The sequence below is a fragment of the Balaenoptera acutorostrata genome, chromosome 12 (genome assembly GCF_949987535.1).
Source record: "Balaenoptera acutorostrata chromosome 12, mBalAcu1.1, whole genome shotgun sequence".
In the NCBI taxonomy this organism is placed as follows: Eukaryota; Metazoa; Chordata; class Mammalia; order Artiodactyla; family Balaenopteridae; genus Balaenoptera; species Balaenoptera acutorostrata.
In genome coordinates, this window is record NC_080075.1 from 57,125,045 (window position 1) to 57,138,046 (window position 13,002).

At 38.6% G+C, this 13,002-nt stretch overlaps 1 protein-coding gene across 4 annotated transcripts in view; it reads right to left on the reverse strand.

Annotated features, from left to right (window-relative positions):
• The window catches only part of CAMKMT (calmodulin-lysine N-methyltransferase), a 389,839-nt gene that overhangs the window by 60,202 nt on the left and 316,635 nt on the right, over positions 1 to 13,002 (reverse strand). For all 4 annotated transcript variants that reach the window (XR_009009842.1, XM_007190086.2, XM_028168508.2 and 1 more), the window contains exon 4: positions 1,452 to 1,512. Coding sequence is in view for 3 of the 4 variants with exons in the window: in XM_007190086.2 (XP_007190148.2) it covers positions 1,452 to 1,512 (61 nt within the window). In the remaining variant the exon portion in view is untranslated. The remainder of the gene's footprint in view (positions 1 to 1,451; positions 1,513 to 13,002) is intronic.

Below are 13,002 nucleotides of genomic sequence, written 5' to 3' on the forward strand. Positions count from 1 at the left end.
TTACACAAAGAGCATTTAGCAATTAACACTTAAATCACAATTGACCCCAACACAACACAGTGAATAAACAATGCGGGGACATAATATGGTTAAGCCAGCAAACCCAGGCTCAAGTAGTGACTAGGCTCTGACTTCACCGCTCACAAGTAAAGCAGCTCAGAGTTAAAGCTGACAGTCGGGGGGGTGTGGGGGGGTGCAGTCTGGCACTCTGCACTTACCTTCCTCTTTGTGCCTAAATATCAGCCCTCAACGTGTGACATTCTTGCCCTGGCCCAGTGCTCGCTGATTGGAGCTCCAGGCAAGCTTAAGCACAGCGAGATGAGCAGATGCCAGACTTCTAGGGCAGCTCTGCAGCCCAATTCGATACTGCCCTGTTCTTACTTTATATGCTTAGACTCTTTAAGAGATCGTTTCTTCTTCCCAGTTTGGGAAGTTTATTTCCTCAACAGGATAAAAAAAAAAGAGAGAGAGAGAAAGAGAGAGACAATCAAGGGAGGGAGAGGTGAAAAGAGAAGGAAGAGGAGGAAAAGAAGCCAAGCAAGGACATTCATATTCTGAAATATGCATAATGAGTATTTAGTTGTTCAAAGCAATTACAGACTGGTTGGTAAATATGGACCCATAGAGCTTCAAAAACTACATATTATTGACCCCATCTTGTAAATACATATTGTTAAAATACACACCCAATCTTATAAGTATATACTGTTAAAATGATCCCTAACGGCTTGTCTGGAATCATAATGGGCTATTCAGGAAGCATATGTTGGATGACTTTTATAAAATGAGAATAAAATGAAAAAACCCATATTTTCTGGGTCTACCAAACATCTTCAGCATTTTTTTAAAAAAGGAGTTTTTTCTTTTTCCTGAATCCCATCCATGGGTTTAATCTATAATGCACATTGACAGTTGAAAACATTCATTTCCATAGCATGAATCTGTAACAGTAATTTATATTTTACAAATACATATTGTCTTGGGTATATAAAATACCTTTAAAATCAAGGGTGGGATGGCATCTTTAAATGATAGCTGTGGGGTATTTATTTATCAAATGTTCTGTAGTGACTTCCCTGGCAGAAGTTTAAAGAACGTCTTTATTGTTTTTTTTGACCATCACAATCGGTAAGGATTGATTGAAGCTTCACTTTTGTTTCCCCAAAATCAAAGTGAAATAAAATGCCTTGAGTGGAAATCAAAAGCCTTTGACATATAGCAAAAAGCTTGCTGTGCAATATTAGTACCCAAAGGCAATTCAGATTTCTTTTTCAGAAGCAACATGTTTTCACCATGACCTTTTTTCCCCTTTCCTTCCTTTGTTTCTTTCTTCCTTTCTTATATATATATTTTTTAACAGTTTAATTTGAAGAATGTAATCATGGTGATCCTTAATATGCCAATATAGTACCCATAGTGGGCTAAACAAATTTTTAGGTGCAGCTTTGTACCTGAATACATCACTGTGCTTGAGGCAGTAGTAAGCCAAAACCTCTTCAGCCGGCCAGATGCCTGGAAAACACAAGAGGATACAGACTTTTTGATTACAGAAGTTTCTTCTACAAACACTCTCTACAGTCATTCTCTTAAGAAATGTCTTTTTGAAAATAATGTTCAGTACAAGCTATTTCAACTTGACTCAAACTTACCATAATTATTACTAGTAACGTCATATCACACATATTTCTTTTGTTGTTGATTATAACTCTTTTCCCAGGAAAATAGGATAATATCCTAAATAATTTTTACTAGATTTCAGTCACAACGAAACAGTAAAACAATAACAACCAAAATTACAAATATCCAAAATTAAATTTTAAATGGTATTTCAGGTAGATCTCACTCTTGTACACATGAATCTTCTTTTTGGCCAATTCATAAGCATCAGTTGAAGACAAACTGTATATGCAGCTCATATTCAGCAAAAATAAATGGAAAAATCATTTGCAGGAGCAAATAAAACCACTGAGGTCATTGTATCTTTTTGTTTGATTCCATACTAATGTTTTTCAATATGCATAATTATTTCATTTCTTCAATTAAAAAAATCAAACTGGAGTATAAAATTGAGAAATTCAAATTTCACCAACTTTAGTACATCTTTCAATTTAACAATAATCCTACCCACTAAATTCCATGGAGGAGCATTTTCTAAAATCATCATCTGTAAATCATTTATTTAGAAGACATATAGTTTTCATGAATGAATATAAATTGTTTTAAGAGAAGACAGACATGCTTGGAAATTATAGTTTATAGTGGTTATCCCAGGATTACAAGTGTTTTAAATTTTTTTCTTTATACTTCTGGTATTTTCCAAAAATTTTTACAATGAATATATATTGCTCTTATAATCTGAATAAACTATACCCTTATAAAAATTATGTTTTCCCATGTGGTCAGACTTAAAGATCAGGCAGGGTACCAGGCATCCTGCACCGCCTGGGGCTGAGAATGCCATGTGGTCTTGGGAAAGAGCAGGGAATGTTCCTTGCCTTAGCCTAAGCACTCTTCTAATGGGTCCTGATGCAAAGTTGAAACACCTAACGTGACTTAATTTTCCCAGATGCATCTCCAGCTTCAAGGAGTAAGAAATGCAAACATTTCAGAGAAGATGATGTCAAAGAAATGGTAAGTAAAATCCTAAGAGAATCAATGGATAAACATACAAACAGCAAAGAAATGACTCTATAGAGCATCTGTTGCAGGAAAGTCCAGTCAGGTGTATTCATTAGCTCAGTCTTCCTGGCATTTCTGGTAGAAATGACAGTTTGGGGGAGAAACAAAGTAAACCAGCAAGAAGTGTCTGTAGTCATATTTAGAAGGAAAGTCAGAGAAGCAGTGGAGTGTAGCAGTTAAGATGACAGGTACTTAGGAACCAGACTCAGTTGGGCTCCAGCCCCACCTCTGCATTCCCTAGCTGGGTGACCTTGGCTAGATTACTGAACCTCTCTATTCCTCAGTTTCCTCACCTGTAAAATAACATTATTGTAATATCAACCTTACAGGATTGCTGTGAGGATTAAATGAGTAAAGTATATGAAATGTATTTAGAACAGCTTCTAACTCATAACAAGCTCAAAGAAAATGAAAGTTGTTGTTAATGTTATTCTCCTGCAAAGGAGGATAAAAGAGTGGAAGAGATAATATGTGAACCCTAAACAATTATCCTAATAACCAGAACACATGGAGAACCTTTTTAGCCTGCTCCTAATGATTAGCTTTGGCACGACCCCAAAGTCCTAATACCTGGCCTACCTCCACACAAAAAGAACTCCAGAAAGACTAAAATACATAATAAAATTCTCTGAAGGAAGAGCCCAAGACAGTGTTCCACACCAAGTGAATATAATCACCACAATAATGAATTTCTTTATGCCTTCAGTAGATGGTTTTGAGGTTTTATAAAATAATGATAGGGGAAGGGTATTTGACTAAAATTCAAGCCTTGATTAAGTACAAAAATTTGACTTCTCAAAGGCATAGTCTTTTACAATAGTTTTATAATTTTCTCCCCAAAATTATAGAGGTTGATTTTTAACTAAATTAAATACAAAAGGTTCAAAGAACAAAGTTTAAAAATCACCTAAAATTCCACCACTAGTATATAATCACTGTTAACATTTTGGACATCATTCCGAAAAATCTCTCTAGGCATAAAGATATTTTACACAAGTGGGATCTTCTCATGGATGTATTCAATAATCTCATTTGCCCTACTCAGTATGATGGATAGATTCCCACGACAAAAAAAATATACTATACCTGCATCATTTTTAATGACTGCCTAAATATTTTATGTTTGCATCATAATTTATTTAACCAGTTTCCTTTTGATAGACATTTAAGTTAATTTCTAAGTTTTTGATATTATGAGATTATAAAGTGGTAAAATAAAGACACATTTTTTTCCCCAACATATAATTTTTCTCCTTAGGTCAAATACCCAGAAATGGGAAATCTGGTCAAAAGTCAAGTACATTTCACATTCTGATATATCAAACTGCCCCCCCCCCCACAAAACTGTACCAAACTACACCCCTAATAGGGGTGTTTATTTCCAGGGGACTTCCCTGGTGGTCCAGTGGTTAAATGTCCATCAACTAAGGAATGGCTAAATAAAATGTGGTATGCCCATGCAACAGACTATTATTTGGCAATAAAAAGAAATAAAGTACTGATTCATGTTACAACATGGATAGAACATGAAAACATTATGCTAAGTGAAAGAAGCCAGACACAAAGGACCACATGTTTATGTCTTATTTTTCCATTTATGTGAAATGTCCAGAATAAATGAGGGGTGATTGCTAATGAGTACGAGGTTTCTTTTAGATGTGATGAAATATTCTAAAACTGATTGTGATGATGGTTCCACTACTCTGAATATACTAAAAAAACAGTAGGTGAATTGTATGGTATGTGAATTATATCTCAAAGCTGTTATCTTAAAAAGTTTTCTCATTCTATTACATGAGAATGTAATGGTCTTTTAAAAAAGATTTTATTTTTAAAGAAATTATACACACACATAGTTTAAAGAGCCACTGAGTTTTATGAGAATGATTAAGACAAAACAGTAGTACCCAGCCCGCCTGCCCAATCTTTCTCCTTCCTCAGGAATTACTGCTTTCAATTCTTTTAGCTGATTCTTCTGGTAATTACATTTTTCTACATACATGTTTATAATGTTACTTCTTGACTTTTCAGTTTTAGGCAAAATCTAATGACCCCCATTATGGAAGGTAAGCATTTTTTGCCTTTATCTCTACTCCTCTCCCCACACCACACGTACCACACTCCTCAACCATCCACCGTCACCATCTTCCTAATATAGATATATTATAATTTGGTAAGGTCACTACTCATTGTCAATTTTATTATAACCATGAAAAAAACACAACTGAGCTATGTTGTAAACTAGGACTGGTTTTTCTCTCATGCATAATTTTTCCCCCCTCTGGAGTTTATAATTGTCATTTTTTTCCTCTCATTTACTAAGATTTTATATTCAATCTCAAAATCCAGTTGTTGATTTCTCCTTTCAACACAGTCACTCACATGAGGTAGTCTATCAACTTCATTAGGAAATATCTCCTGTGTTTCCTGACCTGCCTAGGTCTGGACTGGATGCCCAATATACTTAGTGTACCAGTGTAGCTCTGATCTCCTGAAATCCATCTCCCCTATCATTCCAGGCTTCCTTTTGCCCTTCTGCTGTGTTCCATCTCTCGTGTCCTCTATGCTTTGTCTTCCTTTCTTGATTTACTTCCTCATTTTAGTGTAACACAGGCTCCGGCAGCTTCTTGAAAAAAAGTGTGTGGAAGGTAAATGTTAGAGAGCTTAGATGATTCAATGGTGATTTCAACCTGGAAACTCCATGTTTTTCAATTCCTGAAAAAAGGTTCTTGGGAAGTTCCATTGATTATTTCCTTACCTCCATTTTTATGTCTTCTTTCTCTGAAACTTATGATTTGGATGTTGAATCTCCTGAACTCATCCTCTAATTTTTTTAATCTTTTCTCTCCTGCTTTCCATCTCTTATTGTTTTCTACTTTCTTGGAAGTTTTCTCAACTTGATCTTCCAGCTCTTTTATTGTTTTTTTCATTTATGCTATCGTTGGTGGTAGTTCTCTGAATATTTCTTTTTCAGAGCATCTTACTCCTGTTTCATGAATGCAATACTTTTTAAAAATTACTTGAAAATATTAATTATAGTTTAAGTTTTCTTATCTTTACATAGTTTGTCTTCTTCATGTTGCTTTTTTCTGTTTATTGGTTTTGGTACCTGTCACATTAAAAGCTTTCCTCAGATACATCTGGTAGTTCTTTGTTGTTTACAAAAACATGATTGTAGAAAGATAAAAAGCTTATTGGAGGTGAAGAGGGCTGAGGAGTGTGGGTGGGGTGTGAGTGGAGAGGCTCAGCAATCAGTCAGCATACGTTAACCTAGTCCCTCCACCCTACTTTTGGTGCACTCTCTGATTTCAACTGTGCCTATTGTCCTCCAACCTAAAAACCCTTGATTTAACCCTCTCCAGAGAATAAACCTCCTCTTCTGTTGGCAGTACAGAAGGGGAAGTTACCCAGTAGACTGGAATGGGGAAATTAACTGCTTCTTAACCCATTTTCAATCAATCCTCCTTATTTTAGCGCCCCCTCAACTCCTACTTTTAGAATTACCTGGTGACACCAATTCCTGAGCCTTTCAAAGTTTCAGGTATGAACTGGGTTGGTTCTCAACTTTCCCAATTGCTGACTTTCTAATATCTGCTAAGTCAATGACGTCTCATCCATGTGCTTCTTGGCTTCCAAAATTATGTTGTATGTTCTCTTATTTTGTCATCCTTGTGGGTTTATGTCTTAAAAACATCCCTTTAACAGTGGTTCTGCTTCATGTAACAGAGAGAAACTCATTGGAAAAGTGATGAGAATAATTTTTAGAAGGACATACAAGCCAAGGATGCTAATGGCGAGGGGTTTTTTTTCCTCAAGATTTTTATACTCCATTAACAATATAGTAGGGTTCTATCAATCAATTATAGGCACTTTTGCTATATTCTTGACATCATCTGATGAGGCAGAGCAGAATGATCATAGTGGCATTTACAGCAGCTAAAGTATTGATTCCCCCCCAAAGCATTACAAAACATTTTAATTAATGGCTTATTCTAGATAACTTGTTTTCTAAAACATATGCCATGAATTAGGACACTTCCTTAAAAGTTATTCAGTCACGTGACTTCCTATTCCTTAGTGCTTTCTGTATAAATTGAATTACTTTAACTCACAGGAGAAAAGACCTTTTTCATCCATTGGACCTCCATAAAAGCATTAGCTAAACAAGAGTTCTATTTGGAAGAAGAATATTATTCTTAGATTTCCATGGTCATTTGGTTTCATTCCTTTTTTTTTTTTTGAACAAAGGTTTTATTCCCTACAGATAGTTCTGTCAGAACTGGGCCTATTGAATCTGTTAGACTTCAGAAAACCCATAGTCAGCCAACACTAAAATATGAAAAATTAGCTGTCTATGTAGAAATAATGAGGGGCAAAGTTGGTGATGTGATGTATTTCATGTATGTAACCACTTTTTTCTCATCTCTGAAGTAGCTTGTTTAGAATTACTTTAAATGCCAAGTTTTGTGGTTAATTTAGAAACAAACACATTCATCATTAACCCAAAGGCTGAACAAATCCTCAAGTTAACTGTCTTTAGATATTGAGACATGAGTCTCTAGCCAAGCATGGGTCTTTCTAGATCACTTCCATTTGAGAGCTTTTTGCTTCCCTGTAGTCCGGGTTAGGAACAAGTCCTGGGACTCTGACAGAAAGCATCTGACAGGCAGCACTGCTGACTCCCTCTTCTCACTCTAACAGCTTGTATTTGCCCCACAATGACAACACACGTAGCCCTTGCAGCAGAGACATGGCTCTTCTGTGCTCAGCTGATGTTTGGACAGCAAGCAGCAGCTTTCTTTACCCTCCTCCATCTAAATGATCATGTCTATCATGCAGGAGTCAGAAGTAAGGCCTCTTTCAAACCTGAGACTTAAACGGAGAGCCCAGCACACCTTTAGCTAAGCCGTTGACTCTTCTGGAAGAAGAAATGCACCAGTGGATATTACTAAAACGGCTGGAATGGGTAGGTAAACCTCTTGGACTGTTTTCAGTGTTTATGTTCTGTCTCCTTCTCCTTAAACATTTCTGCTTTGTCACTGATGCTTCAACCCAGATTAGAAATCCATAAGAAGACTACAGAATGCTCTATAAATATTTATTGGGCATCTACTATGTTTCAGGCCCTGTGGATCAGCAGGGAATGATACAGCACGGTCACTGGAGATTCAGTCTTGTTAGGGAAGGAGACTATTAGACAGACAATTACACAAATAATGTCCCTAATTATAACTGTAATAAATGCTGTGTAGGAAAAATAGAGGGTGCTTCTGAGAACCAATCATAGGGGACTTAATCTGGTTGGAGGGGAGGTTGGGAGGAGTCCATCAGGGAACACTTCTCTGTAGAAATGGCATGTAGGCTGAGACCCAGAGGATGAACAGCCAAGTAGAGGAGGAAGAGGGGCACAGGGCTGGAGGGAATGGTCCACAGAAGGGGAGCACCAAGAAATAAAGCTTTGAAAAGAAGAGTGTGATGTTCCAGGAATGGAAACAGGGTCAATGGAGCTGTAGAATAAATGAGAAAGGAATAGGTAGGATAAGATGAGACTGGAGGGGTGTTTAGGGGCCAGACCCCACAGGCTCAAAAGCCATATTAAGAATTTTAAATTGCACCTTAAAATAAATATGTTTTAAGCGGCAGAGTGGTATAACCAGATCCACATTTTAGAAGATCAGTCTGGCTACTGTAGAGAAAATAGATTAAAAAGGGGCAAGAGGAGGTGGGGGAAACTAGGCAGGCGACTACTACAATTACCTAGGTGGGTGCTGATGGTGGCTTGGGTGATGGTTAGTGGAGATGAAGAAAAGTGGAAAGATCTGGGCTATATTTAGAAGGTACACTGACAAGACTTATTAGTTAATTAGATGAAGGGGGTGGTAAGAGAGAGGGAAGTGTCAAGTGTGACTTAGGTTTATGGCATGAAGAAGTGGGCGGATGATGTACAGCACATACGTATAGGATTTTCCTTCAATTTTACATGACCTCCTCCTCAGGCTGAATTCATGGTACAAAAACCCAGCGAGCAGCCTGGGGTCTGATTCTGGGTCTACCACTAACAGTCTGTGTGATACTGGGAAGTACTTTCGCCTTTCTGAGCATCAGTATCCTCATCCACGAAATACTAGCCTTGGGTAAGGTTATGCTAGGGGGCTTTCAAGCTATAAAAAGCTACAATAAAGAACCATACCTCATGCTCTAGAGTGAAAGAGAGTTCAGCTTGAATATTGGCTCTTACTGGCTATGTGACCTTGGGCAAGTACCTAAACTTTTTAAGCCTCATTCATTCATTCAACAAACAATTATTGGCAGCCAGGCCGGTTCTAGGAGTTGGGGATACAGCAGTGATTAATAGGGGCAATAAACAAAGTAATTTTAGATAGTGATAAATATTGTGAAGAAAATAAAACGTTAATGAAATAGAGAATAACTCCTGGGGTGGGGCTGTTGCTACCTTAGGCAGCATTGTTGGGTAACGCCTCAGTTTTCTCATGTGTTAAGTACAAGCAATAATGTTACTGAGTCAAAGCTCGCTCTGCTCGCCGCAGGACAGGCCAAGAAATCGGAGACGAGGTGTTGAGGCAAGGAATACGACTTTATTCGGAACGCCGGCAGACCAGCAGACTAGTGTCTCAAAATAACCATCTTGGGCTTCCCTGGTGGTGCAGTGGTTGAGAATCCGCCTGCCAATGTAGGGAACACGGGTTCGGGCCCTGGTCTGGGAAGATCCCGCATGCCGCGGAGTAACTGGGCCCGTGAGCCACAACTACTGAGCCTGCGCGTCTGGAGCCTGTGCTCCGCAACAAGAGAGGCCGCGATAGTGAGAGGCCCGCGCACCGCGATGAAGAGTGGCCCCCACTTGCCGCAACTAGAGAAAGCCCTCGCACAGAAACGAAGACCCAACACAGCCATAAATAAATAAATAAATAAATAAATTTTAGAAAGAAGACTACTATCTTTAAAAAAACAAAAAAAATCCCCATCTTATCGGGGTTTGGATGCCAGTTTCTTTTATAGCACAGAGATGGGGGAGGAGATGAGCAAGTAAAGTAAAAAGGCCCATGCCTCAGAGCAACTAAGCCCGTGCGCCACAACTACCGAGCCTGTGCTCTAGAGCCCGCGAGCCACAACTACTGAGCCTGAGCGCCACGACTACTGAAGCCTGCACGCCTAGAGCCCGTGCTCTGCAACAAGAGAAGCCACCGCAATGAGAAGCCTGCGCACCACAACGAAGACCCAACGCAGCCAAAAAATAAATAGGTTAATTAATTAATTAATTATTTAAAATAAAAAAAAATAAAGTAAAAAGGCCATAAGATTTGCAAATATCCCTTGGAATGTCCAGCCTCGGGGAGGGGATGTGTTAATTTCTTCTTTCTTGCAGCAATCCACGGGTGGACAGGGTCAGGATGTTTCCCTGAACAAAGGCACTTTGGTTTAACATTCAGGCAGAGGGGCAGGGTTCCCTGAGGCAGGCCGTTATGTATAGACAGTATCCTTTTAGTGAACAAAAGCAGTGGAAAGCAAAGGTTAAAGTAAAAGAAACAGGTCCAACATGTAGTCAGATTTGGCTCTTCCCTGCTGCAACAACAGTACCTACTCATACCATTGTTGTGAGGATTAAATGAGATAATGCATGTAAGACACTTAGTGCCTGGGAGATTGCAAATTTTTTTTATAATGTTAGCTACTGCTGCTGCTATTGCCTTTGTTATTATTTTGACATGTTTCTATCCAGGGAATTTTATCAATCTTGATTATATTTTTATGACACCTTCAGGGAGATTATTATTCCTAATCGATAACCCACAAAATCAAACCAAAACTGAACACTGGAAAAATCTGTCCTAGCTATGGGAACCTTGAAAATCAATCCTAAGTAAGAATTCCATATATATGGACAATACTTGTTCTATATTTGTCCCTCTGCTCTGACCAATGAACAGACTTGCTCTGAACAGTAATTATTAAGCACAAGCCTCCCTGTGTTTGTGGAGAGAGATCACGGAGAACATGCGTACATCTGGGTGAAAGGGAACGTCCGTGTAGCTCAGTACAGTGAGAGGGTGGAAGCTTGCTCTGTGACATTCTAACGTTTGAGCTTGGGTAAGTCAGCCTGAATGCTGACTGCTGCCCAGGCACTACAAGGTAGATGAGGAAATCAAGGCACTGAGAGGTTATGAAAACTTCCCCCAAATTAGGCAGCTATTTTGTCATAGAGTTGGAATTTGAATCCAGGTAATCTGACTCTAGAGCCATTATTCTTAACCTCTGTGCTATACTGCTGTCCACTAGATTGCAAAAACAAGGGTCCAAATGAATTGCTTTGCAATGTTATTTCTTCTGTTCCAGGGGAAGCCAACTGATATAGATAATGAGCACGTGGAAGTGAAGGGGCACAAAAAATTGCCCAGGTATTTCAACAATAAATTCTTCTAGAACTACAAGCTGGGTCGGCTTATGGGTGTGATTTGATTAGATATGCATTAAATTTTAAAACTTAACTTTTAATTCAGATACCTATTAATTTGATGATTATGAGGTAAGGGAAAGCCGAAAGGAGTCCTGGCTCCATTGTGAAGCAGAGGCAGGGAGGGAAAGAGAGTCTTCAGAGAGCATTCCCCACACCAGAACCTTCAGTCTGATGGTCAGTTTTAGAGCAGATGCTGCGAAATCAACTAAGTGATATGAGAAATGGAGACAGGACGAGGAAGATGCTGAAGCACCACTGAGAAAAAGGAACACACTGCAGCCACAGACACAGGTTCAGCGGCTCCGACAGTGAAGACGTGAACTTGGAAGACAGCTCTGAGGCTTGTTAGCTTTGCGACCTTAGCAAGTCACTTAAGCTCTCCTTGCATCAACTCCTTATCTGGTAGTAATAATACTGTCTACACTGTAAGTATAGATGGGAATGTAATAAGGAAGAACAAATCTGACTCCAAATTGGATCTGTCTCTTTTACTTTAACCTTTGTATTCTATTGCTTTTGCTACAAGTTAAGAATGTTGCCTATAGCCTGAAATATACAGGATAACACATCCTCAAGGCTCTGACCTTTAAGGTATAACATTTTCCATTCTTATAGAGATAAAAAGTTGCAGAACAGAGAATAACACTTGCTTGTTGGAGGTTTACAGAAACGTGACCTGACTTAGTGCACAGCTGCAAGAACAAAGGATTGGGACACCAAGAAGTTTACAATAACCAACCACACCCCCTCCCCTTTTAGTATAAAAGAAGCCTGAATTCTAACTTGGGAAAGCCGGTTCTTTGGGACGCTAGTGCACCATCTTCTCCATCTGCTGGCTTTCCAGATAAAGTTGTGACCCCTTGCCCCAGCAACTCGTCTCCGGATTTATTGGCCTCTTGTGCAGCAAGCAGTACAAGCTTGGACTCGGTAACATGAGGATTGAATGAACTATAAGAGTACCAAGTAAGTGCAATTAGTGTTTGTTATTGTTGTTATTAGCGTCACTTATTGAACACTTACTACCTGGCAAACACTGAGCTGTGTACTTTATATAGATTATCTCATTTAATCCTTAAAACAACCCTATAAGGTATGTACTGTCGTTATGGCTAGCTAAGGGGCACAGTGAGGTACACCAAAGCACAGAAAGTTTAAATGGCATAGCCAGGGTTTGAGCCCACCTACTCAGTCTCTAAATCTCAGTCTCTTAATCTCAGTCTCTTAAGCAGTACACTAATTGCCCCAACCCTGGTGGCTGGTTCTGCAGTCAAAAGGGCTAGTTTCTAGTTCTCATGACTCATTCAGCAACTAATTTTGGGACTTTGGACAAATCATATTTGGGCTCTAGTTTCAAGAATAAATAGGAAGGGTCAAATTGATTTCTGAGGACCCTTCCAGCTCTAAATTCAATGCCTGTAGATCGTTATAATTGTGCATTTCCAAACTAAAGCTATAAAATCGTCAGTGGGCTTTAGTCCATGACATTTTAAAGAAATTAGGTTGGTTAAAATGTTTTATTTGTACTACAATTCAGGAAATATTTTAGAAAGGATTCAAAACCATCTTAGAGATCAAGTCGTCATAACATGTCCACTTTTATTGAATTAGAACTGCCTTTGTTAATTAAATCTCACAGCTTCAGAAAAGAACTACTCTACATCTATATATTCTACTTGTGATAGCTTTTTATTTACTTAATCCAGCATATTAATAACAGACAACTTGCTCAAGTCCAATTTTTCCTTTTCTAATACTGAGCACAGTTCTCAGATATATGCTGTAGTTTTTCCTCAAACATATTACTTCCTCAGAGTAACAAACTACCTTTTGGGCAGAAGAAATTCTCCCAA